The sequence below is a fragment of the Haliotis rufescens genome, unplaced genomic scaffold (assembly GCF_023055435.1).
Source record: "Haliotis rufescens isolate VD_foot unplaced genomic scaffold, xgHalRufe1.0.p SCAF_24, whole genome shotgun sequence".
Taxonomy (NCBI): domain Eukaryota; kingdom Metazoa; phylum Mollusca; class Gastropoda; order Lepetellida; family Haliotidae; genus Haliotis; species Haliotis rufescens.
This window is the reverse complement of record NW_025963935.1, coordinates 1,988,358-2,015,979: the sequence shown is the minus strand read 5'-3', so window position 1 is coordinate 2,015,979 and position 27,622 is coordinate 1,988,358. Positions and strand designations below refer to the sequence as shown.

The following is a 27,622-nucleotide window of genomic DNA, read 5'->3' as shown; positions in this document are numbered from 1 at the left end:
TTCATTCTATCAATCTTTATTACAGAAGTATTGAAAGGCCATAGGCCGGTAATATTCGTGGGTAGTGGATGGACGTATTGATTTCTACCTGTTTAAGTCACTCATCTTATCATTTCCAAAATTCATTGCATGGAATATATACGCAGTCAAAGGCTTCAGTACATTAATATTTATAGAAGATATTAATTCATTAAACCTAAAAATATATTTGTAGAATTGATACATTGATGGATGTAGCTATTCATTTCGTAAATTCTAATAAAATTGACAAATAAGAACAAAATGGTTCTCATCCTCTATAAGCTGTAAATGACACATTCTACATAATCTAATTTCCTTTGGGATTTTGGAATGTCTTCCCCTTTCAATATATAGTTCATGTGATGAGCATCGGAATCAAGAAAATGCAATTCTATATTTGTACAAGCGTGGTTTCAAAAGATATTCTACAGTTATACAATGTGTTTTCCAATAAAGTACTGACGTTTTGATGATAAAGCTAAGAAACAATACCACTTATGTATGTACGTATCTTGGAGCCTTTGTGCACACAATTCATCAAATGTTCAGGGCTATCTACATTTTGACTTTGCCAAGCATAATCTAAGCGTAAGTCATTAATTAGTTTTTTAACTGATGAATCCCAGGTTTGCTTTCCATATTTGTCATACAATACCATCATTTCATACCACTTACTTGGGTATCTATCATATGGCATCCTTAATAACTTTAACCAACACTTTATTATTTTAATTTATTACCACATTCACACCTTGTACAAATGTTGTGGGAGTGTACACCCCAAACCTCAACCCCATATAATAGCATTGTTGAAATAGATTAAAATTTACACTTTTTATATATCTGAGACACTTTAGTCTGCCATAGAGAATTCGCTTTGCTGGTGTTGCAGCCTGTATTGAATGAAGATTCCAAGATAATTCAATAGAAAAATATACTCCCAAGTATATATAGCTTAAACATGAGATATTTGTTTTGACAATTGCTGTCCGCGGCGTTAACAGCACTCACTGATTGCTGCAGGACACTATTCATTATGACGACGTACCTGACCGGCCTGGACGAGAGGTCCCGGATCATGAGACGGAGTGTGGCTCGCTACATGCTGTTCGGCCTCATCCTCATCTCCCGCTCCGTCAGCGTGGCCGTCATGAAGCGGTTCCCGACTCTGGACCACATTGTAGAGGCAGGTAAACCCGGTTGTGTGTTGTGCGGGCCGGGCGAGGACTAGAGGCGACGAGGACCACATTGTAGAGGCAGGTAAACCCGGTTGTGTGTTGTGCGGGCCGGGCGAGGACTAGAGGCGACGAGGACCACATTGTAGAGGCAGGTAAACCCAGTTGTGTGTTGTGCGGGCCGGGCGAGTATTAGAGGACTAGCGGCGACGAGGATCACATTGTAGAGGCAGGTAAACACGGTTGTGTGTTGTGCGGGCCGGGCGAGGACTAGAGGACTAGCGGCGACGAGGACCACATTGTAGAGGCAGGTAAACCCGTCTGTGTGTTGTGCGGGCCGGGCCAGGACTAGAGGACTAGAGGCGAGGAGGACCACATTGTAGAGGCAGGTAAACCTGGTTGTGTGTTGTGCGGGCCGGGCGAGGACTAGAGGACTAGCGGCGACGAGGACCACATTGTAGAGGCAGGTAAACCCGGTTGTGTGTTGTGCGGGCCGGGCGAGGACTAGAGGCGTCGAGGACCACATTGTAGAGGCAGGTAAACCCGGTTGTGTGTTGTGCGGGCCGAGCGAGGACTAGAGGCGACAAGGACCACATTGCAGAGGCAGGTAAACACGGTTGTGTGTTTTGCGGGCCGGGCGAGGACTAGAGGACTAGCGGACTAGAGGACTAGAGGCGAGGAGGACCACATTGTAGAGGCAGGTAAACCCGGTTGTGTGTTGTGCGGGGCGGGCGAGGATTAGAGGACTAAAGGACTAGAGGCGACGAGGACCACATTGTAGAGGCAGGTAAACCCGGTTGTGTGTTGTGCGGGCCGGGCGAGGACTAAGGGACCAGAGGCGACGAGGACCACATTGTAGAGGCAGGTAAACCCGGTTGTGTTTTGTGCGGGGCCGGGCGAGGACTAGAGGACTAGAGGCGAGGAGGACCACATTGTAGAGGCAGGTAAACCCGGTTGTGTGTTGTGCGGGAACTAGAGGACTAGAGGACTAGAGGCGAGGAGGACCACATTGTAGAGGCAGGTAAACCCGGTTGTGTGTTGTGCGGGCCGGGCGAGGATTAGAGGACTAGAGGCGAGGAGGACCACATTGTAGAGGCAGGTAGACCCGCTTGTGTGTTGTGCGGGCCGGGTGAGGACTAGAGGACTAGAGGCGACGAGGACCACATTGTAGAGGCAGGTAAACCCGCTTGTGTGTTGTGCGGGCCGGGCGAGGACTAGAGGACTAGAGGCGAGGAGGACCACATTGTAGAGGCAGGTAAACCCGGTTGTGTGTTGTGCGGGCCGGGCGAGGACTAGAAGCGACGAGGACCACATTGTAGAGGCAGGTAAACCCGGTTGTGTGTTGTGCGGGCCGGCGAGGACTAGAGGCGACGAGGACCACATTGTAGAGGCAGGTAAACCCGGTTGTGTGTTGTGCGGGGCAGGCGAGGACTAGAGGACTAGAGGCGACGAGGACCACATTGTAGAGGCAGGTAAACCCGGTTGTGTGTTGTGCGGGCCGGGCGAGGACTAGAGGACTAGAGCACTAGAGGCGAGGAGGACCACATTGTAGAGGCAGGTAAACCCGGTTGTGTGTTGTGCGGGCCGGGTGAGGACTAGAGGACTAGAGGCGACGAGGACCACATTGTAGAGGCAGGTAAACCCGGTTGTGTGTTGTGCGGGCCGGGCGAGGACTAGAGGACTAGAGGCGAGGAGGACCACATTGTAGAGGCAGGTAAACCCGGTTGTGTGTTGTGCGGGCCGGGCGAGGACTAGAGGACTAGAGGCAAGGAGGACCACATTGTAGAGGCAGGTAAACCCGGTTGTGTGTTTTCGGGGCGGGCGAGGACTAGAGGACTAGAGGCGAGGAGGACCACATTGTAGAGGCAGGTAAACCCGGTTGTGTGTTGTGCGGGCCGGGCGAGGACTAGAGGACTAGAGGCGAGGAGGACCACATTGTAGAGGCAAGTCAACCCAGCTGTGTTTTGTGCGGGCCGGGCGAGGACTAGAGGCGAGGTGAGGTGAGGTGAAATGGGGTTTAACGTCGCGTCCAAGATTATTGCACTTATATAGCGACGTGCATGTACGTGTGTGTGTTTGTGTGGCTGCTTGTACTAGTCCGGTATGATGCCGATTTATAGTGCTAGCTCACTGAGATACCATGCCGCAGTTTAACATAAATACCCCACTCAGACACAGTATACTGACTCCGAACCGACCAGTCCTTGTTTTAGCCCCTTAATGCCGAGCGCCAGACAGGGTAACAACAAGTACAATCTTTTAAGGTCTTTAGGTATGACGCGGCCGGGGGTCGAATCCCGGACCTTCCGCTCTCCGGGCGGACGCTCTACCACTAGACCACGGTGGCGGTCACTAGAGGCGAGGAGGACCACATGCTTGTTTGTTTGTTTGTTTGTTGTTTAGCGCCACACTCCAGCTGTATTACAGATGTATGGCAGTGGTCTGTAAATAATGGAGTCTGGACCAAACTATCCCGTGATTCACATCATGAGCATCGATCCCCGCAATTGGAATAGGATGACATGCATTAACCACGTCAGCGAGCCTGACTACTCGATCCCGTTAGTCGCCTCTTACGACAAGCTTAGTCACCTTTTACGACAAGCATATATCACGGATATCGGGTTCTCGTGAAGAACATTCTCTCAGTGTTCCATTGTCGTCGTGGATCGGGTGGTCAGGCTCGACCACTGGACTGATTGATTGCATCCTTTGGTTTGTCTGATCCAAATTAAGCTGATACAGCTTGAACATTCCTGACTGCGGCGTTGAACAATATTCACTTACTCCTAAATTATTGTTCACGTGATCCTTCCAACGTGAAACAAAGGGGGCTGTGTTCTAGAGTCTAAATGGGTCAATAGATACCACCAACACTTCCACCCTGAATCGTCAGCGACACCCGATCCAGTCGTGGTGGTATTAATGACCTTGTGTTTTTGTTGTAGGTTTCATCACCAAGGACGAAGCCATGACGTTTGAGGACACGCAGTGCCAGTTCCACAAGTTCTGGGTGCCCTTGATGTGGGCCAACAGCGTGCTGGTTCAAGCTCGACGGGAGGGCAAGCTGGAGAACGAGTTCGGTCTACGAATGATCATCGAGGTATGATGTTTGTTTGTTTGTTTGTTGTTTAACGCCGCACTCAGCAGTATTCCAGCTATATGACGGTGGTCTGTAAATAAACGAGTCTGGACCAGACAATACAGTGATTAACATCATGAGCATCGATCTACGCAATTGGGAACGATGACATGCATCAACCAAGTCAGCGAGCCTGACCACCCGATCCCGTTAGTCGCCTTTTACGACAAGCATACTCGCCTTTTGCGGCAAGCAATGGTTGCTGAAGACCTATTCTACCCCGGAATCTTCACGGGTCTCATCGAGGTATGAAAAAACAGCGAAAGAATGGAAACGTAGGTGTGTTGGTCTTCTCCGCCGCTGTTTGCAGTGATCCAGCAATATCACGGCCGAGGAAAGATCCGGGTTAGAATAGTTCCTCAGTAACCCATGCTTGCCATAGCAGGCGACTGTGCTTGTCGTAAGAGGCGACTAACGGGATTGGGTGGATTTGGTTGATGCATGTCATGGTATCCCAATTGCGTGGATCGATGCTGATCATGTCAGTCACTGGATTATCTGATCCAGATTCGATTAATAACATACCGCCGTCATACAGCTGGAATATTGCTAAGTGCGGCCTTAAACAACAAACAAACAAAAATCACGGCGGAGGACATCTTATTTCGGTTCTACACATTGTTCCACGCGGGGAATTGCGAAATGTGAACGCTTTCACCACTCCTATACCTAGGTTGAATCCAACAAAACACCGAGATTACGGAATTCTAGAGGTGTGTGGGTGGAGTTTTATGCGTGAGTGAGTGAATCGGGTGTCACGCCGCTTTGAACAGTATCTCCGTAATATCAGGGCGAGTCATCTTCACGAGATGTATCCTAACATGACTTAGTAAACTGTGTCTCTCGTCGCTCGTGTGAACAACTTCCTTCGTCTAGTGGACAAAACGTCTACCAGGAGAGCGGAAGCTCGGTGCTTCGATCCCCGGCCCTGTCACACCCAAATTCGTTAAAATATGGTACTTGTTGTTACCCTGGCTGGTGCTCGGCATTAAGGTCGTAAAGCAAGGATTGGTCGACCGAATTGGTTTGTCTGCACCAGACTCGTTCTTTAGTACCACAATACCTGTATGATATTGGGCTTATTCCCACAATAAGCTGTAGCCGACAGTAAAGACTATTTGACTATTTCATGAAGTTCCTTTCTTCATAGACTGATAAGGTTGGCATTGAGTCAGCTGTGCAGTAATGTATTGTCTACACGAATTACCGTTTCTACTCGCAGGTCATCACCTCGTGTTTGTCTCTTTCAGCAACTGGCAACGTTCCGAGATAAATGCTCTCTGTGTTTTGTGTACGACTGGATAACAATCCCTCTCGTCTACACACAGGTGGGTTCACGTACTCTATAGAACTCCATCATATCAACTAGTGTAAACACAAAAAAAGATACAAGCATGAAAACTATTCTTGCTCGTATCAGTCAGTTAGATTGAGTGAGTGAGTGCGTTGGGTTTAACGCCACTTTTAACAGTATTCCAGTTATATCACGGCGTGTCAGCTTAATGTAGGAGGAAAGCCCAAGTAATGCAGGTCTCAGACGTTTACCGGGAGCACGGGTATGGTTCTGACAAACCTAGAAACATAATCGGGGCGAACCGGGACTCGAACCCACAAGCATGGGTTTCTGGCGTGCCCAAGGGACGCAACTCTGCACAGCGAATCGCGGCGCCTAAGATCACCAAAACAAGAAAACAACAAAATACAGATGAAAGATAAATATAATGAGTGAGACTCGGGCCTCCCGGGTCCGATGTTAAATCTTTTAAATGATCAGTTAAACCCCAAGTCTAGGCTCGGAGCGCCGAAAAAGGTCTCACCTATTTAAACCATTGTTAACATTCATTCAAAGAACCCTAGCACCTAAAATGTTTAAAAAACAACAAATATATCCCTGATCAAGATAAAAGCAATTTCTTTTCTATCTATTCTATCCGCGTCATACCAAAAGACGTTAAAAGATGGTACTTGTTTTTACCCTGCCTGGCGCTCGACATTAAGGGGGGGTTAAATAAGGACTGGTCGGCTCCGAGTCAGTATACTGCGTCAGTGTCTGAGTGGGGTATTCATGTTAAACTGCGGCATGGTATCTCAGTGGGCTAGCACTATAAATCGGCATCAGTCCGGACTAGTGCAAGCACACACACACACACACACACACACACACACACACACACACACACACACACACACACACACACACACACACACACACACACACACACACACACACACACACACACAGCTAGTCAGACAGACAGACACACACACAGACACTCAGACACACAGACACACACACAGACACACAGACAGACACACACACACAGAGACACACACAGAGACACACACACAGACACACACACACACACACCACACACAGACACACACACAGACACACACACACACACACACACAATGACACACACAGACACACACACACACACCACACACAGACACACACAGACACACAGACACACACACACAGACACACACACACACAGACACACACACACACAGACAGACAGACAGAGACACACACATACAGACAGACAGACAGACACACACACACACACGTGCATGCACGTCGCTATATATGTGCACTAACGCGACAGTAAACCCTCATTTCACCTCACCTGACTCAGTACCATCCTGTTTCCCTACTCATCTTGTTTACTCAAAATGGGGGGCTTGACACTGACCAAGGCGGAAGTGAGCAATATTTAAATCTTGGCTCTGAAACTGAAATGTGATACCCTTCTCGCAACAACTGCCCCGTGGCAGGCAGGATGGTGATTTCGTTTTTTTACAAACCTTCTGACCGCTGTTATTAATTAAGTTCACTGGATTTTTTTCTCAGCACAGATCTCAGTGCAGATCGCCGTCATATAGCTGGAATATTGCTGAGTGCAGCGTTAAACAACAAGCAAACAAATACTTGAAGACAATAGTCATAACTACTTCCGACATCTGAGAGAAGACTTTAGAGTATGCTAAGTGAGGTAACGTCTTATGTCGATGAAAAAACACACGCTTGGTTAATTGCAGGTTGTGACGCTGGCCGTGCATATGTTTTTTGCGGCGTGTATTCTGGGACGGCAGTTTCTGGACCCGCTCCAACAATACGACGGCTACGAATACGACTTCTACATTCCTGTCTTTACTTTCATGCAGTTCTTCTTCTACATGGGCTGGTTGAAGGTCAGTTGTCCTGCAGTGGAGTGTTTGTTTGTTTGTTTGTTTGTTTGTTGTTTAACGACGCACTCGAAATATTCCAGCTAAATGACGGCGGTCTGTAAATAATCGAGTCTGGACCAGACAATCCAGTTATTGACATCAAGAGCATCGATCTACGCAGTTGGGATACGATGACATGCATCAACCAACTCAGCGAACCTGTCGCCTATTATGACAAGCGTGGGTTTGCTCAAGACCTATTCTTACAGGGCGGTCGGGTAGCCTAGTGGTTAAAGCGTTCGCTCGTCACGCCGAAGACCCGGGTTCGATTCCCGACATGGGTACAATGTGTGAAGCCCATTTCTGGTGACCCCCGCCGTGATATTGCTGGAATATTGCTTAAAGCGGCGTAAAACCATACTCACTCACTCACTCACTCACCTATTCTTATCCGGATCTTCACGAGGGGAGACAAGCATGGTTACTGACGATCTATTGTAACCAGGATCTTCACGAGGGGAGACAAGCATGGCTACTGACGATCTATTGTAACCAGGATCTTCACGAGGGGAGACAAGCATGGTTACTGACGATCTATTGTAACCGGGATCTTCACGAGGGGAGACAAGCATGGTTACTGACGATCTATTGTAACCAGGATCGTCACGGATTTCCTTTCAACGTGACACAAAGGGGACTCTGTTTTGTCGTTTAAATGGGTTGACAGCAATAGATGGTTGGTTGGTTGGTTGTTTAACGCCTCACCCAGCAATAGTCAAGCTATATGACGGCGATCTGAAATAAGAGAGTCTGGACCAGACAATCCAGTGTGTATCATGAGCATCGATCTAAGCAGTTGGGATACAATGACATGCTTCAACCAAGTCAGCGAGCCTGACCACCCGATTAGTCGCCTCTTACGACAAGCATACTCGCCTTTTACGGCAAGCATGGGTTGCTGAAGACCTATTCTACCCCGGATCTTCACGGGTCAGCAATAGATGGTGATGATGGTGATATCAAGTACATACACCCGAACCACAAGTGTCAATACGTGTGGTTTCACCCTGTGCAAGAAACTTAGTTCAAATGTGCCTCTGTTTACCCAGCACGGAATGGATGATGTACAAACAGGCTAGCGCCTGTAGGTATCATGGGTTGTATACTGCCCAGGGAGCGGAGAATGATAACTTAAATGCATACGGACCCACTGGTTGGGGAACGAACCAACCGCATTTGACAAGAGATGTCTGAATATATGCGGTACACAAATATAAAATATTAGTGTTGTTATAGTGTTGGTAGTTGTGGTGGTGGTAGTTTTTATGGTTTGGGTTGTTGTTTAACGCCGCACTCAGAAATATTCCAGCTATATGACGGCGGTCTGTAAATAATCGAGCCTGGGCCAGACAATCCAGTGATTGACATCATGAGCATCGATCAACGCAACTGGGATACGATGACCTGCATCAACCAAGACTGCGAGCCTGACCAGTGAATAGAAATCAGTGAATGTTTTTCCTGAGTGTATTTCAAGGTGTATTGCATGCAAGTTATAGATCTCGCTATCTCTCCACATAGCGTCCACTGAGAGACTGAGGGGGCGCTTCAGTTGAAGAAAACAATCTTTTCCCGGATAAACTGGAAACAAATAATATATTCTCAGATTTGACAAAGAACGACTTGCTCTGAAACATTAGATCTCCTGTTTGCATCCTTCTTTCAGAGATAAATCAATTAATTGAAGCGCTAACTAAAATAAAATTTTGTAACGAACAATATTAAATGGCCCAGTGTGTCGAAAGCTGATCCACGTTTGACAAACACGTGTATATGTCTGCTATTTACAACCGTTTGATTGACAGGTCGCTGAGCAGCTGATCAATCCGTTCGGCGAGGATGATGACGACTTCGACATTAATTGGCTACTTGATCGGCACACGGCGGTGAGGGGAGATCCTTGTGGTCTATATTTGAGCGTTTCCTGTGTTTAACGATGCTACGTATTAAGCAATTTATTTACGACTGCACGTGAAGTTGCAGCATTTATATTTCGATTATTTTGCACTCCCTAAAAAGTATAGGAGGAAAGCACGCAGGTGTGTACAATCTGGAGTTCATGAAGATAAAAGGCTTCTTGTCTGCAAGAAAATGCACGTTCATCACAACTGTTTTGCTTATCTTGGTCTTTGGTGGCCAACTGATGTAGAAAGCCGGAACACGCTGTGCAGAGTTGAGTTTCTTGGTCACACCAGGATCCGCTGAATGTGGTTTCGAATTACTAGTGAGTGAGTTGTGTTTAACGCCGCTTTGACAGTATTCCAGTCATATCACGGCGTGTAGGATTAATGTGGGAGGAAAGCCCGGAGTGATGCAGTTCTTTGGCGTTTACCACTTCGGTGAAACCCTTGAGCACGGGTATGGTGCTGACAAACCTAGAAACATAATCGGGGCGAACCGGGATTCGAACCCACAACCAAAGGTTTCCGGCGTGCCCAAGGGACGCAACTCTGCACAGCGAATCGCGGCGCCTTAGACGACTGGGCCACCCGTGCCCCCTCGAATTACTAGTTCGTGTTGAAAATGATGCTTTGTTTGTCAGCACCATACCTGTCAATCATCTTCATCACATTGTTCATAGGTTGCGTTTACGCTTGTCGACCAATGCTGTGGAAAACATCCTCCGTTCGTGAAAGATCACTTCTGGAATGACGTGGTAGTTCCCGACCTTCCCTATACCGAGGCGTCAAAACACTCCAAGAAACCCAACTTCATGGGGTCAACTTTCAACATAGCGTAAGTTATCCTTAAAGATGGCATATTTAGCCGACACCTGTATCATCGACTTTAGGCGAGGTTCACAGAGTGCCGATGATGTCTTCCGTTTGAGATCAGACAGCGCTGTGGCAGTACCCACGATGATAGGTGGGTGGTGGGGTGGGGTGGGGTTGGGTGGGGTGGGGTGGGGTTTTAGGTCTGACATTTTATAGTAAAACATAAACTTGCACCGAAAACATGTATGTTTCCGTCTACCCGGCCTACACTGGATCTTTTTTTCTCGTTGCACACAACCGTCACTGTTTTAAGCCACTTCCGTAATTGTATGGCGCTTCACTATCGATAAAAAGTCATTATCTTTATTTTAAAGCAGGCTGATACTGACAGGATGCAAAGAAACCAAACTACACTTAAACGACCTGCAATTTATACTGCGGCATAAAACAACATGTACTCTTCCTCTACAGCCGTATCGGTCTGGAGGAGCAGCGGATGTTCGTCCCCGAGACCAGCAGCATCAGGCGACGTAGCAAGGGCTCACTCAGCAGCGCCTTCACCGGCTCCCTACTCAGTCTCTTCAGACAGTACGTACACTGACTCAGTCTCTTCCGACACTACGTACCCTAACTCTCAGCCTCTTCCGACAGTACGTATCCTGACTTAGTCTCTTCAGAAAGCATGTAGCCTGACTCAGTCTCTTCAGACAGTACGTACCCAGACTCAGTCTCTTCAGACACTACGTACCCTGACTCTCAGCCTCTTCAGACACTACGTAGCCTGACTCTCAGTCTCTTCCGACACTACGTAGCCTGACTCTCAGTCTCTTCCGACACTACGTACCCTGACTCAGTCACTTCAGACTGTACGTATCCCGACCCAGTCTCTTCAGACAGTACATAGCCTGACTCAGTCTCTTCCGACACTACGTACCCTGACACTCAGCCTCTTCAGACACTACGTAGCCTGACTCTCAGTCTCTTCCGACACTACGTGCCCTGACTTAGTCACTTCAGGGTGTACGTTTCCCGACCCAGTCTCTTCCGACAGTACATAGCCTGACTCAGTCTCTTCAGACAGTACGTACCCTGACTCAGTCTCTTAAGGCTAGCACGTAACCTGACTCAGTCTCTTCAGCTAGCACGTAACCTGACTCGGTCTCTTCAGCTAGCACGTAGCCTAACTCAGTGTCTTCCGACAGTACGTAGCCTGACTCAGTCCCTTCAGACAGTACGTAGCCTGACTCAGTCTCTTCCGACAGTACGTAGCCTGACTCACTCTCTTCAGACAGTACGTAGCCTGACTCAGTCTCTTCCGACAGTACGTAGCCTGACTCAGTCACTTCAGACAGTACGTACCCTGATTCAGTCTCTTCCGACAGTACGTACCCTGACTTAGTCTCTTCAGAAAGCATGTAGCCTGACTCAGTCTCTTCAGACAGTACGTACCCAGACTCAGTCTCTTCAGACACTACGTACCCTGACTCTCAGCCTCTTCAGACACTACGTAGCCTGACTCTCAGTCTCTTCCGACACTACGTAGCCTGACTCTCAGTCTCTTCCGACACTACGTACCCTGACTCAGTCACTTCAGACAGTACATAGCCTGACTCATTCTCTTCAGACACTACGTACCCTGACCCAGTCTCTTCAGACAGTACATAGCCTGACTCAGTCTCTTCAGACAGTACGTACCCTGACTCTCAGCCTCTTCAGACACTACGTAGCCTGACTCTCAGTCTCTTCCGACACTACGTGCCCTGACTTAGTCACTTCAGGGTGTACGTTTCCCGACCCAGTCTCTTCAGACAGTACATAGCCTGACTCAGTCTCTTCAGACAGTACGTACCCTGACTCAGTCTCTTAAGGCTAGCACGTAACCTGACTCAGTCCCTTCAGACAGTACGTAGCCTGACTCAATCTCTTCCGACAGTACGTAGCCTGACTCAGTCTCTTCAGCTAGCACGTAGCCTCACTCAGTGTCTTCCGACAGTACGTAGCCTGACTCAGTCCCTTCAGACAGTACGTAGCCTGACTCAATCTCTTCCGACAGTACGTAGCCTGACTCACTCTCTTCGGGCAGTACGTAGCCTGACTCAGTCTCTTCCGACAGTACGTAGCCTGACTCAGTCACTTCAGACAGTACGTACCCTGATTCAGTCTCTTCCGACAGTACGTAGCCTGACTCAGTCACTTCAGACAGTACATAGCCTGACTCAGTCTCTTCAAACAGCACGTAGCCTGACCCAGCCTCTTCAGACAGTACATAGCCTGACTCAGTTTCTTACAACAGAGAATACACTGACTCAGTCTCTTCCTACAGTACGTAGCCTGACTCGGACTCTTCCGACACTACGAACCCTGACTCAGTCTCTTAAGACAGTACATAGCCTGACTCATTCTCTTCAGACACTACGTACCCTGACCCAGTCTCTTCAGACAGTACATAGCCTGACTCAGTCTCTTCAGACAGTACGTACCCTGACTCTCAGCCTCTTCAGACACTACGTAGCCTGACTCTCAGTCTCTTCCGACACTACGTGCCCTGACTTAGTCACTTCAGGGTGTACGTTTCCCGACCCAGTCTCTTCAGACAGTACATAGCCTGACTCAGTCTCTTCAGACAGTACGTACCCTGACTCAGTCTCTTAAGGCTAGCACGTAACCTGACTCAGTCCCTTCAGACAGTACGTAGCCTGACTCAATCTCTTCCGACAGTACGTAGCCTGACTCAGTCTCTTCAGCTAGCACGTAGCCTCACTCAGTGTCTTCCGACAGTACGTAGCCTGACTCAGTCCCTTCAGACAGTACGTAGCCTGACTCAATCTCTTCCGACAGTACGTAGCCTGACTCACTCTCTTCGGGCAGTACGTAGCCTGACTCAGTCTCTTCCGACAGTACGTAGCCTGACTCAGTCACTTCAGACAGTACGTACCCTGATTCAGTCTCTTCCGACAGTACGTAGCCTGACTCAGTCACTTCAGACAGTACATAGCCTGACTCAGTCTCTTCAAACAGCACGTAGCCTGACCCAGCCTCTTCAGACAGTACATAGCCTGACTCAGTTTCTTACAACAGAGAATACACTGACTCAGTCTCTTCCTACAGTACGTAGCCTGACTCGGACTCTTCCGACACTACGAACCCTGACTCAGTCTCTTAAGACAGTACATAGCCAGATTCAGTCTCTTCCGACAGCACGTAGCCTGACTCAGTCTCTTCAGACAGTACATAGCCTGACTCAGTCTCTTCCGACAGCACGTAACCTGACTCAGTTTCTTCAGACAGTACGTACACTGACTCTCAGCCTCTTCCGACAGTACGTACCCTGACTCTCAGCCTCTTCAGAAAGTACGTAGCCTGACTCAGTCTCTTCCGACAGTACGTAGCCTGACTCTCAGCCTCTTCAGACAGTATGTACCCTGACTCAGTCTCTTCAGACAGTTCGCACCCTGACTCAGTCTCTTCAGACAGTACGTACCCTGACTCAGTCTCTTCAGACAGTACGTACCCTGACTCAGTCTCTTCCGACAGTACGTACCCTGACTCAGTCTCTTCAGACAGTACGTACCCTGACTCAGTCTCTTCCGACAGTGCGTACCCTGACCCAGTTTCTTCAGACAGTACGTATCCTGACTCAGTCTCTTCCGACAGTACGTACCCTGACTCAGTCTCTTACGACAGAGAATACACTGACTCAGTCTCTTCCGACAGTGCGTACCCTGACCCAGTTTCTTCAGACAGTACGTACCCTGACTCAGTCTCTTCCGACACTACGTACCCTGACTCAGTCTCTTAAGACAGTACATAGCCAGATTCAGTCTCTTCCGACAGCACGTAACCTGTCTCAGTTTCTTCAGACAGTACGTACACTGACTCTCAGCCTCTTCCGACAGTACGTACCCTGACTCTCAGCCTCTTCAGACAGTATGTACCCTGACTCAGTCTCTTCCGACAGTACGTACCCTGACTCAGTCTCTTCAGACAGTACGCACCCTGACTCAGTCTCTTCAGACAGTACGTACCCTGACTCAGTCTCTTCAGACAGTACGTAGCCTGACTTTCAGTCTCTTAAGACAGTTCGTACCCTGACTCAGTCTCTTCAGACAGTACGTACCCTGACTCAGTCTCTTCAGACAGTACGCACCCTGACTCAGTCTCTTCAGACAGTACGTACCCTGACTCTCAGCCTCTTCCGACAGTACGTAGCCTGACTTTCAGTCTCTTAAGACAGTACGTACCCTGACTCAGTCTCTTCCGACAGTACGTACCCTGACCCAGTTTCTTCAGACAGTGCGTACCCTGACTCAGTCTCTTCCGACAGTACGTACCCTGACTCAGTCTCTTCCGACAGTACGTACCCTGACTCAGTCTCTTCCGACAGTACGTAGCCTGACTCAGTCTCTTCAGACACTACGTACCCTGACTCAGTCTCTTCCGACAGTACGTAGCCTGACTCTCAGCCACTGCAGACAGTGTGTTCCCCGACATTCAGCCCCTTAAGACAGTACAATTCCTTTGTCATTTCTAATGATGATGAACACTTGTACAAAGGATTGAATATAAAATTTTGCAAATAGACCGTTTAGATCCAAGTTCACCCAATCATTTGTACCATTACAAAGATAGTTCGACTCAAGCGTATAAATACGTGACTGATTCGCATGTGTTGAACATTAAACGAGACCATTTTCCTTCAGAAAATCCCACTACGATTCCAGGGATACCCTGCATTCCGCATATCAACAGGAACGAGGCTTTAGCGTGCCCAACGGCAGAATGGGTTACCTGCAGGTGCCCTCCATCGTCGTCACGTCAGAGCATCCGTCTCGCCGAGCCTCCATTGACATTGCCGACATCTCGGATAGCCTCGAGCGTCTCCGAATGGAAGGGAGGGGCCGCGCTAATACGGACACTGAAGAGCGAGACCCCCCGAAGACTGAAGTAAAACGGAAATTCAGCACGCCGTTTAATTTTAACTTCTTTTCAAAGAAAGAAACAAAGAAACCACCGGAGCCGCCTCCCTCGTCCCCCAAGCAGCCAAGGTGAGTGAGTGAGTGAGTGAGTGAGTGAGTGAGTGAGTGAGTGAGTGAGTGAGTGAGTGAGTGAGTGAGTGAGTGAGTGAGTGAGTGAGTGAGTGAGTGAGTGAGTGAGTGTATCCTCTGAGAGAATCAGAGGACTAGGGACTCGATCCACAAAACATACAGTCGTAAGTCAATGTTGAACACTTTGTAGGTCGGAGTCCAGGAGAATTAATTTCAGCTACCAGTAATCCATCATGGTCCCCGGGGACATTTCACAGAGCTGAAGGGATAGCCTAGTTGTGGTTAGTTGGTTGGTTTGTTGTTTAACGCCGTACCCAGCAATATTCAAGCTATGTGACGGCGGTCTATCAATAATCGCGTCTGGACAAGACAATTCAGTGATTGATATGATCCTCGATACACGCAATTGGGATCAATGACATGCACCAACCAAGTCAGCTAGCCTAGTCGTGAAAGCGGTGTCTCGTCGCACCGAATTCACTGGTTCGATTCCCTGAACCGGCGTTAAACCCTACTCACCCAACACACACACGCCTAAAGTTGTGACCTGTCAATGTTTAAGTACGATTGTGAAACGCGGTCCTGATGTTTTTTGTCGAACCCCGCTGTGTGGCGCCGTCAGCAGGAATAAAGTGTGGTAATCTCCACCAGGTTCACAGTAGAGCTTGTCCCGGGGGAGGAACACCAAGACCAGCCCCGGAAACGGAGGACCGGACAGATCCTGCAGACCCTAGAGAAGCAGTATGTGTCCAGGCCGCCATTGTTGTCCGCCATCGAAGAGGGCAACACGATCACCAGCATCCGCCAGCTCATGACCTTGACCCCCAGTGGTTCCAACCTTGAGGAGGAGGAGGAGGACGCTTTTTCTGACAGACCAGAGCGAGGCTCAGAAAGGTTAGTCTATAAGAAGGGTTCGGTATTATGCCCGTTTACTTGTACTTAGTGGTTTTTGTTACACATTAATGTCGATTGAATTTGAATTAATCTGTTGTTTTTAATAGACTGAACAAATACAGTATTGCCTGACCAATTACATAGTCACTGGCACACTTCAAATGCCACAGTATGCAAATTTCGAATTTGAATTCATATGATATGCACCCTCCCAACCCTTCGCCTCCGTGGTCTGGTAGACAGAGCGTCTGCCCGGGGTGGGGAACGTTGTGGGTCGATGCCCTGCCGCGTCATAACATAACACAGGGGCGGTCGGGTAGCCTAGTGGTTAAAGCGTTCGCTCCTCACGCCGAAGACCCGGGTTCGATTCCCGACATGGGTACAATGTGTGAAGCCCATTATGGTGTCCCCCGCCGTGATATTGCTGGAATATTGCTAAAAGCGGCGTAAAACCAAACGCACTCACTCATAACATAACACGTTAAAATAAAGTACTTGTAGTTACCATGCCTGACGATCGTAATTAAGGGCATAAAACAAGGACTTGACGGCTAGGAGTGATGATCCTTGTTAAAATGCGTATGGCAGCCCAACACTATAAAATCGGACACACGCCGCTAACACGCATGCACGTGCATGCACGTCGTATATGAGTGCAATAATTTTGTACATTTTGTATAAAAAGGGTGCAAAAAATTATTCCACTTTCTCTTGTATTATTCTCCCTTCAAAGTTCAATGGCTGCTCCTGCATCAGTGTCGTGCGTTTTCAAGACGCAAGAGGCGGAGAGCACAAAACGATACATTTCTTGTTGTTATTGTTATTTTAGCACAGATAGCAGGGCTCCAGATTGGCTGCGCATTTGCGTTAAGTTACGCAGAGTGCAGAGTTGCGCACGCCAGAAACCTATGATTGTGGGTTCGAATCCCGGTTCGCCCCGATTATGTTTCTAGGTTTGTCAGCATCATACCCGTACTCGTGGGTTTCACCGAAGTGGTAAACGTCTTAGACCTGCATCACTTCGGGCTTTCCTCCCACATTAAGCTGACACGCCATGGTGTAACTGGAATACTGTTAAAAGCGGCGTTAAACCAAACTCACTCACTCACACTCATGCGATATGTCACGTACATTGGGCAGCACAGGGATATAGGTGTAAAGAACCCAATAGACTTGACCCAAAAACATATTGAATACCGAAGAAAGCGTACTAATACCCAGTGTGAATAAATACTCACTGCCTCACGAGATGGCCAAAAGATTTTGTTTTCCCGAAACCAGATTTCTTTTTCAGCAAGGTCGGTCGGGTAGCCTAGTGGTTAAAGCGTTCGCTCGTCACGCCGAAGACCCGGGTTCGATTCCCGACATGGGTAAAATGTTGGAAGCCCATTTCTGGGGTCCCCCGCCGTGATATTGCTGGAATATTGCTAAAAGCGGCGTAAAACCATACTCACTCACTCTTTTTCATCAAATGATAAGACTGCACAATAAGCTACACCATCTTTTCAGAGCTATATGGGCACTTCCCTTGTACTTTTCTATAAACCATCAAACGAAATGAATTAAGAACCAATACGAATTTGAGCATGCCGATTTTCAATTTTTCAGCGAAAGCGAGCCGAAAGGCCTTGACCGCAAGGTAGCAACGGTGTCACCCGAGGACGTGCACAATACACCCAGTACAAAGCTCATGATAGCAAAGTAAGGTCGATACGATTATAAATGTGTGCTGCTGACATTATCTGTGTGGTGAGGGGTTGTAACTTCAATGGTTTGTAAAAGATTATTAACCAATATCTTCCTTTTCAGCGACACAGAGTTGAGTGACCTTGACCCAAGGGAAACTTACTCCGACGAGACACCCATCATCCCGACAGTCAGCATTGATGAGCTCTAATACGCAGGCGCAATAGGGATACTTATACTGAGGGCAGATTTCAATTGGAACTGGAGTAGAGCTCTAGTAGTGACTTTATTTCAGCTGTTAATACTTGTAGGAACATAGGAAATTCAGCTGACCATCCAGATGTTCCCCGTCATCTTTTGCCAAGAGCTGATCACGTGGACAGTGCAACCTCAGTGACGTACATCACCAAGCAGGCCTTCGAAGCATGAATGGAAAATATTGTATAGATCACCCAAAACAGGCTTGGAAATGAGATACCGCAGTGAAATTTCATCACACGCCATTGTGACGTCATCGGTTACCATGGATTACCACCCGTGAAGATTCGGGGTAGAATAGGTCTTCAGCAAAAAAGACGTAAAAGACGACTATGCTTGTCGTAAGAGGCAACTAACGGGATCGGGTGGTCAGGCTAGCTGACTTGGTTGATGCATGTCATCGTATTCCAATTGCATTGATCGATGCTCATGATGTCAATCACTGGATTGTCTGGTCAAGACTTCAGATTATTTACAGACCGCCGTCATATAGCTGGAATATTGCGGCGTTAAACACCAAACCAAACCAAACCAAAACCATGGGGTTACTGTCAAATGTAATCACTAATCTCTGCCACTAAAGTTGGTTGGATGCTTAATAGAATCTGACCCTCAGATATAACCACTCGAGTCGATGAACGTGTATCGAGGAGTGTTAAGCTTTTATCGACGACTGGTGATATATCTGATATCAAATGACATTAGGGTGATATTCCCTGGACAATGTTTATGCTGCATCACTGGTGCCTTGACGGAATAATTAATGGAAAGTGCCTCGATCACCACTGCCCTGTCATCTTGTCACAGTCCATATGTTGTAATGGCCTTATGTCGTCCCTTCCTCGAAATGACACTGCTTAAAAGTGTAGTTTGTAATGGCGAACAAGAACAGGATAGGCAAGACGCATAATAGACTGGTTCCAATGTTGGATCGCGCAACAAGCATAGCGAATTTAGCCAACAGGCGGCGGTCAAATATCAAGTACAAATATGTACAGTGCCAGTTACAGGTGCGCATGCGTAGCGTCCTTAATTACGAATGTAAATTAACATAAAGACACGACTACATCTCTTTGGCGATAACAATGATAAAATACTGCTTTGTAATGTTACTTCACATCAAGCAGTGTGATACCGACGACCAATGTTAAGTGCTTTTAGGTGTCGTCCAATCGCAGCCTACGCCCTTATAGTCGATTTGATAGACAGGAGCCTAGTCAAACCCATGTAGCATTATTGCTAAACCATCGACATCATGTTCTTTATTCGTCTGTATGTACACAAGACTGGGTCTTGCTTATATTGCAAACGAGACCCAGCCGAACACTCATCAAGTAAAACGATGAACACCGGTTCTATAGCTGGGACATTTGACAACCACTGTCTGATGACGACCAGTGTGAGATATTGGTGCTTCATATATCTATTTCACATGGAAAAGCGTTTATTAGACTAATATGGTCTCCCTAAAATAAAGTTACGTGTAAGGTAACATAAGGTTAAGTAAAGGCTGCAAGGGCTGAGGATGGGGGGAGTAAAGGCTGCTAGGACCTCGACTGGGATGAGTAAGGGTTGCTAGGACCTCGACTGGGATTAGTAAGGGTTGCTAGGACCTCGACTGGGATGAGTAAAGGCTGCAAGGGCTGAGGATGGGGGGAGTAAAGGCTGCTAGGACCTCGACTGGGATGAGTAAGGGTTGCTAGGACCTCGACTGGGATGAGTAAGGGTTGCTAGGACCTCGACTGGGATGAGTAAAGGCTGCTAGGACCTCGACTGGGATGAGTAATGGTGGCTAGGACCGAGACTGGGGTGAGTGAGGGCTGCTAGGACCGAGACTGGGATGAGTAAGGGCTGCTAGGACCGATACTGGGATGAGTAAGGGCTGCTAGGACTGAGACTGGGACGAGTAAAGGATGCTAGGACTGAGACTGAGATGAGTAAGGGCTGCTAGGACTGAGACTGGGATGAGTAAGGGCTGTTAGGACCGAGACTAGGATGAGTAAAGGCTGCTAGGGCTGAGACTGGGATGAGTAAGGGTTGCTAGGACCGAGACTGAGATGAGTAAAGGCTGCTAGGACCTCGACTGGGATGAGTAATGGCGGCTAGGACCGAGACTGGGGTGAGTGAGGGCTGCTAGGACCTCGACTGGGATGAGTAAGGGCTGCTAGGACTGAGACTGGGACGAGTAAAGGATGCTAGGACCGAGACTGGGATGAGTAAGGGCTGCTAGGACGGAGACTGAGATGAGTAAAGGATGCTAGGACGGAGACTGGGATGAGTAAAGGATGCTAGGACCGAGACTGAGATGAGTAAGGGCTGCTAGGACGGAGACTGGGATGAGTAAAGGATGCTAGGACCGAGACTGAGATGAGTAATGGCGGCTAGGACCGAGACTGGGGTGAGTGAGGGCTGCTAGGACCTCGACTGGGATGAGTAAGGGCTGCTAGGACTGAGACTGGGACGAGTAAAGGATGCTAGGACCGAGACTGGGATGAGTAAGGGCTGCTAGGACGGAGACTGAGATGAGTAAAGGCTGCTAGGACCGAGACTGGGATGAGTAGGGGCTGCTAGGGCTGAGACTGGGATGAGTAAGGGCTGCTAGGACTGAGACTGGGATGAGTAGGGGCTGCTAGGGCTGAGACTGGGATGAGTAAGGGCTGCTAGGACCGAGACTGAGATGAGTAAGAGCTGCTAGGACGGAGACTGGGATGAGTAAAGGATGCTAGGACCGAGACTGAGATGAGTAAGGGCTGCTAGGGCTGAGACTGGGATGAGTAAGGGCTGCTAGGACTGAGACTGGGATGAGTAGGGGCTGCTAGGGCTGAGACTGGGATGAGTAAGGGCTGCTAGGACCTCGACTGGGATGAGTAAGGGCTGCTAGGACCTCGACTGGGATGAGTAAGGGCTGCTAGGACCTCGACTGGGATGAGTAAGGGCTGTTAGGACCGAGACTGGGATGAGTAAGAGCTGCTAGGACCTCGACTGGGATGAGTAAGGGCTGCTAGGACCTCGACTGGGATGAGTAAGGGCTGCTAGGACCTCGACTGGGATGAGTAAGGGCTGCTAGGACCTCGACTGGGATGAGTAAGAGCTGCTAGGACCTCGACTGGGATGAGTAAGAGCTGCTAGGACTGAGACTGGGATGAGTAAAGGATGCTAGGACTGAGACTGGGATGAGTAAGGGCTGCTAGGACTGAGACTGGGATGAGTAAGGGCTGCTAGGACTGAGACTGGGATGAGTAAGGGCTGCTAGGTCTGAGACTGGGATGAGTAAGGGCTGCTAGGACTGAGACTGGGATGAGTAAGGGCTGCTAGGACTGAGACTGGGATCAGTAAGGGCTGCTAGGACCTCGACTGGGATGAGTAAGGGCTGCTAGGACTGAGACTGGGATGAGTAAGGGCTGCTAGGACTGAGACTGGGATGAGTAAGGGCTGCTAGGACCTCGACTGGGATGAGTAAGGGCTGCTAGGACCTCGACTGGGATGAGTAAGAGCTGCTAGGACCTCGACTGGGATGAGTAAGAGCTGCTAGGACTGAGACTGGGATGAGTAAAGGATGCTAGGACTGAGACTGGGATGAGTAAGGGCTGCTAGGACTGAGACTGGGATGAGTAAGGGCTGCTAGGACTGAGACTGAGATGAGTAAGGGCTGCTAGGACCTCGACTGGGATGAGTAAGGGCTGCTAGGACTGAGACTGGGATGAGTAAGGGCTGCTAGGACTGAGACTGAGATGAGTAAGGGCTGCTAGGACCTCGACTGGGATGAGTAAGGGCTGCTAGGACTGAGACTGGGATGAGTAAAGGATGCTAGGACTGAGACTGGGACGAGTAAGGGCTGTTAGGACTGAGACTGGGATGAGTAAGGGCTGCTAGGACCTCGACTGGGATGAGTAAGGGCTGCTAGGACTGAGACTGGGATGAGTAAGGGCTGCTAGGACTGAGACTGGGATGAGTAAGGGCTGCTAGGACTGAGACTGGGATGAGTAAAGGATGCTAGGACTGAGACTGGGATGAGTAAGGGCTGCTAGGACCTCGACTGGGATGAGTAAGGGCTGCTAGGACTGAGACTGGGATGAGTAAAGGATGCTAGGACCTCGACTGGGATGAGTAAGGGCTGCTAGGACTGAGACTGGGATGAGTAAAGGATGCTAGGACCGAGACTGAGATGAGTAAGGGCTGCTAGGACTGAGACTGGGATGAGTAAGGGCTGCTAGGACCTCGACTGGGATGAGTAAGAGCTGCTAGGGCTGAGACTGAGATGAGTAAGGGCTGCTAGGACTGAGACTGGGATGAGTAAAGGATGCTAGGACTGAGACTGGGATGAGTAAAGGCTGCTAGGGCTGAGACTGAGATGAGTAATGGCTGCTAGGACCGAGACTGGGATGAGTAAGAGCTGCTAGGGCTGAGACTGGGATGAGTAAGGGCTGCTAGGACTGAGACTGGGATGAGTAAAGGATGCTAGGACTGAGACTGGGATGAGTAAGGGCTGTTAGGACTGAGACTGGGATGAGTGAGGGCTGCTAGGACCCAGACTGGGATGAGTAAGGGCTGTTAGGACCTCGACTGGGATGAGTAAGGGCTGTTAGGACCGAGACTGGGATGAGTAAGGGCTGCTAGGACTGAGACTGGGATGAGTAAGGGCTGCTAGGACTGAGACTGGGATCAGTAAGGGCTGCTAGGACTGAGACTGGGATGAGTAAGGGCTGTTAGGACTGAGACTGGGATGAGTAATGGCTGCTAGGTCTGAGACTGGGATGAGTAAGGGCTGCTAGGTCTGAGACTGGGATGAGTAAGGGCTGCTAGGTCTGAGACTGGGATGAGTAAGGGCTGCTAGGACTGAGACTGGGATGAGTAAGGGCTGCTAGGGCTGAGACTGAGATGTGTTCTGGCTGCTAGGACCGAGACTAGGATGAGTAAGGGCTCATAGGGCTGAGACTAGGATGAGTAGGGGCTGCTAGGGCTGAGACTGGGATGAGTAAGGGCTGCTAGGTCTGAGACTGGGATGAGTAAGGGCTGCTAGTACCTAGACTGGGATGAGTAAGGGCTGCTAGGACTGAGACTGGGATGAGTAAGGGCTGCTAGGACTGAGACTGGGATGAGTAAGGGCTGCTAGGGCTGAGACTGGGATGAGTAAGGGCTGCTAGGACTGAGACTGGGATGAGTAAGAGCTGCTAGGACCGAGACTGGGATGAGTAAGGGCTGCTAGGTCTGAGACTGGGATGAGTAAGGGCTGCTAGGACTGAGACTGGGATGAGTAAGGGCTGCTAGGACCTCGACTGGGATGAGTAAGGGCTGCTAGGACCTCGACTGGGATGAGTAAGGGCTGCTAGGACCTCGACTGGGATGAGTAAGGGCTGCTAGGACTGAGACTGGGATGAGTAAGGGCTGCTAGAACCGAGACTGGGATGAGTAAGAGCTGCTAGGACCGAGACTGGGATGTGTAAGGGCTGCTAGGACTGAGACTGAGATGAGTAAGGGCTGATAGGACCGAGACTGGGATGAGTAAGGGCTGCTAGGACGGAGACTGAGATGAGTAAGGGCTGCTAGGACTGAGACTGGGATGAGTAAGGGCTGCTAGGACTGAGACTGGGATGAGTAAGGGCTGCTAGGACTGAGACTGGGATGTGTAAGGGCTGCTAGGACTGAGACTGAGATGAGTAAGGGCTGATAGGACCGAGACTGGGATGAGTAAGGGCTGCTAGGACGGAGACTGAGATGAGTAAGGGCTGCTAGGACCGAGACTAGGATGAGTAAGGGCTCATAGGGCTGAGACTGGGATGAGTAGGGGCTGCTAGGGCTGAGACTGGGATGAGTAAGGGCTGCTAGGTCTGAGACTGGGATGAGTAAGGGCTGCTAGGACTGAGACTGGGACGAGTAAGGGCTGCTAGGACCGAGACTGGGATGAGTAAGGGCTGCTAGGACCGAGACTAGGATGAGTAAGGGCTGCTAGGACTGAGACTGGGATGAGTAAGGGTTGCTAGGACCGAGACTGAGATGAGTAAGGGCTGCTAGGACTGAGACTGGGATGAGTAAGGGCTGCTAGGACCGAGACTGGGATGAGTAAGGGCTGCTAGGACTGAGACTGGGATGAGTAAGGGCTGCTAGGACTGAGACTGAGATGAGTAAGGGCTGCTAGGGCTGAGACTGGGATGAGTAAGGGCTGCTAGGACTGAGACTGGGATGAGTAAGGGCTGCTAGGACTGAGACTGGGATGAGTAAGGGCTGCTAGGACTGAGACTGGGATGAGTAAGGGCTGCTAGGGCTGAGACTGGTATGAGTAAGGGCTGCTAGGACTGAGACTGGGATGAGTAAGAGCTGCTAGGACCGAGACTGGGATGAGTAAGGGCTGCTAGGTCTGAGACTGGGATGAGTAAGGGCTGCTAGGACTGAGACTGAGATGAGTAAGAGCTGCTAGGACCGAGACTGGGATGAGTAAGGGCTGCTAGGGCTGAGACTGAGATGAGTTCTGGCTGCTAGGACCGAGACTAGGATGAGTAAGGGCTCATAGGGCTGAGACTAGGATGAGTAGGGGCTGCTAGGGCTGAGACTGGGATGAGTAAGGGCTGCTAGGTCTGAGACTGGGATGAGTAATGGCGGCTAGGACCTAGACCGGGATGAGTAAGGGCTGCTAGGACCTCGACTGGGATGAGTAAGGGCTGCTAGGACCGATACTGGGATGAGTAAGGGCTGCTAGGACTGAGACTGGGATGAGTAAGGGCTGCTAGGACGTCGACTGGGATGAGTAAAGGCTGCTAGGACGGAGACTGAGATGCGTAAGGGCTGCTAGGGCTGAGACTGGGATGAGTAAGGGCTGCTAGGACCGAGACTGGGATGAGTAAGGGCTGCTAGGGCTGAGACTGGGATGAGTTCTGGCTGCTAGGACCGAGACTAGGATGAGTAAGGGCTCATAGGGCTGAGACTGGGATGAGTAGGGGCTGCTAGGGCTGAGACTGGGATGAGTAAGGGCTGCTAGGTCTGAGACTGGGATGAGTAAGGGCTGCTAGTACCTAGACTGGGATGAGTAAGGGCTGCTAGGACCGAGACTTGGGGGAGTAAGGGCTGCTAGGACCGAGAGTGGGATGAGTAATGGCTGCTAGGACTGAGACTGGGATGAGTAAGTGCTGCTAGGGCTGAGACTGGGATGAGTAAGGGCTGCTAGGACCTCGACTGGGATGAGTAATGGCTGCTAGGACCGAGACTGGGATGAGTAAGGGCTGCTAGGACTGAGACTGGGATCAGTAAGGGCTGCTAGGACCGAGACTGGGATGAGTAAGGGCTGCTAGGACCGAGACTGAGATGAGTAAGGGCTGCTAGGACCGAGACTGGGATGAGTAAGGGCTGCTAGGACTGAGACTGGGATCAGTAAGGGCTGCTAGGACCGAGACTGGGATGAGTAAGGGCTGCTAGGACCGAGACTGGGATGAGTAAGGGCTGCTAGGACCGAGACTGGGATGAGTAAGGGCTGCTAGGACTGAGACTGGGATCAGTAAGGGCTGCTAGGACTGAGACTGGGATGAGTAAGGGCTGTTAGGACTGAGACTGAGATGAGTAAGAGCTGCTAGGACCGAGACTGAGATGAGTAAGAGCTGCTAGGACCGAGACTGAGATGAGTAAGGGCTGCTAGGACTGAGACTGGGGGGAGTAAGGGCTGCTAGGACCGAGACTGAGATGAGTAAGGGCTGCTAGGACTGAGACTGAGATGAGTAAGAGCTGCTAGGACCGAGACTGAGATGAGTAAGGGCTGCTAGGACTGAGACTGAGATGAGTAAGAGCTGCTAGGACCGAGACTGGGATGAGTAAGGGCTGCTAGGACTGAGACTGGGGGGAGTAAGGGCTGCTAGGACTGAGACTGGGGGGAGTAGGGGCTGCTAGGACCGAGACTGGGATGAGTAAGGGCTGCTAGGACCGAGACTGAGATGAGTAAGGGCTGCTAGGACTGAGACTGGGATGAGTAAGGGCTGCTAGGACTGAGACTGGGATGAGTAAGGGCTGCTAGGGCTGAGACTGGGATGAGTAAGGGCTGCTAGATCTGAGACTGGGGTGAGTAATGGCGGCTAGGGCTGAGAATTGGATGACAATTGTGGAATTAGAAGTGAGTATTTTATTAATTGTATGCTCTGGGATCTTAGAGAAACTTTGTGTTTATGATTGATCAGGGAAACCATTTATTCAGGGATTATTCCAGGAACGTGCTAAGGTTGTGAAGTCATTGGCTACATAGTTAATATATGTATACGCGACCCCCGGTGTCTTGCAAATTTAGCTGATTTAGCACGTTAACCTGTTGCAGAACAAACATGATACACCAGCAAGGATTTACCGGACACGAAATCCTGAATCCTTTACGCATACAAATTAAACACGGACGCAAAACAATACAGAGTACATCCAAAGGGACGCATAAAATAGGTATGAATGCTCTTATTTCACAATTTAGTACCACGTAAAATATATCATTTTGTAAATAAATTACACAGGCGACCGCTTCACGATCTCCCAGCGCTAGTACTTTTAGATTCGTTTCAGAACACCATATGTGTTATAACTAACGGCTTCCGAGCATGCGCAATCTTACGTCACATGTGGTCGGGTACTGTTTACCTTTTTTTCACCTTGGAACAAAAGTAGAAAGTTCAGTGACCTATTTGAGAATGTTCCTACACTAGTTTACCGGTACGGCAAAGGAGATACATCTTGACTATTGCTGTCTGCGGCATCATTTGACAATTGCCGTGTGAGAAAAAGTGCCCTCGATAACCCAGTGCATTATTACTCTTTACTATAATGATAATAACCTTGTATCACACCCTCGATTATCCAGTGTCCACTATATGCATACAATAGTGAAATGTACCCGGGACCAACCATTGCTCCGTTTGGGAGTGACGTCACGGTCACGGAAAGGGTCGAATGAGGACGAATCAAATCAGAATGACTTCGGAACGAATTGCGTCTCTGACGAACCTCAGTGTTGAATCAGGAAGGAATAACTGCCTTAATTACAAGTAGCCACTTCTGAATCTCGAAGCGATTAATTTTTGTCAAATTATATGTATAATCAAGACTGTACATAATGTGAATTAAATATATGCGAACTATTTGGATTCATGTGTTTATTGTCAAACAGTCCGAAGAAAGACCGTTGAAATCCAGCTACATAATTTTTACACCATACAAGAGAGCCTCGAAACATACTGTAGATCACCTAGTTATATATTCATTACGGAAAGATTATTCTCTCGGTATTGTATTTATTTCTTCATATGATCTGTTTGCGAGAGAGTAGATAATTTGGGGTAACGCAACGTTCAACAGTATTTCATTAAATCGGGAAAACATGGGACCGAAGTGATAACAGTAGAATCTGTCTAAACCGGACTCTGATTAATCTACGTCTCTGTCAATACCGGACCATGTGTTCTGTCCCGTATTTAGTTTCGCACGAGATACCAAGGG

The 27,622-nt window shown here is 49.1% G+C and overlaps 1 protein-coding gene across 5 annotated transcripts in view; it reads left to right on the top strand.

Annotated features, from left to right (window-relative positions):
* LOC124119029 (bestrophin-4-like) overlaps nucleotides 1-18,535 on the top strand; it is a 46,338-nt gene extending 27,803 nt beyond the window's left edge. For 2 of the 5 annotated variants that reach the window (XM_048401952.1, XM_048401951.1), the window contains exons 4-14: nucleotides 1,045-1,211; nucleotides 4,145-4,299; nucleotides 5,589-5,666; nucleotides 7,381-7,533; nucleotides 9,375-9,455; nucleotides 10,151-10,305; nucleotides 10,755-10,871; nucleotides 14,984-15,328; nucleotides 15,980-16,222; nucleotides 17,831-17,923; nucleotides 18,032-18,535. In XM_048401952.1, the coding sequence (XP_048257909.1) occupies nucleotides 1,045-1,211; nucleotides 4,145-4,299; nucleotides 5,589-5,666; nucleotides 7,381-7,533; nucleotides 9,375-9,455; nucleotides 10,151-10,305; nucleotides 10,755-10,871; nucleotides 14,984-15,328; nucleotides 15,980-16,222; nucleotides 17,831-17,923; nucleotides 18,032-18,119 (1,675 nt within the window). In that variant the 3' untranslated portion in view covers nucleotides 18,120-18,535. The remainder of the gene's footprint in view (nucleotides 1-1,044; nucleotides 1,212-4,144; nucleotides 4,300-5,588; nucleotides 5,667-7,380; nucleotides 7,534-9,374; nucleotides 9,456-10,150; nucleotides 10,306-10,754; nucleotides 10,872-14,983; nucleotides 15,329-15,979; nucleotides 16,223-17,830; nucleotides 17,924-18,031) is intronic. The other 3 variants (XM_048401953.1, XM_048401954.1, XM_048401955.1) reach the window with 3 other exon arrangements.
* The last annotated feature ends 9,087 nt before the right edge of the window (nucleotides 18,536-27,622 follow it).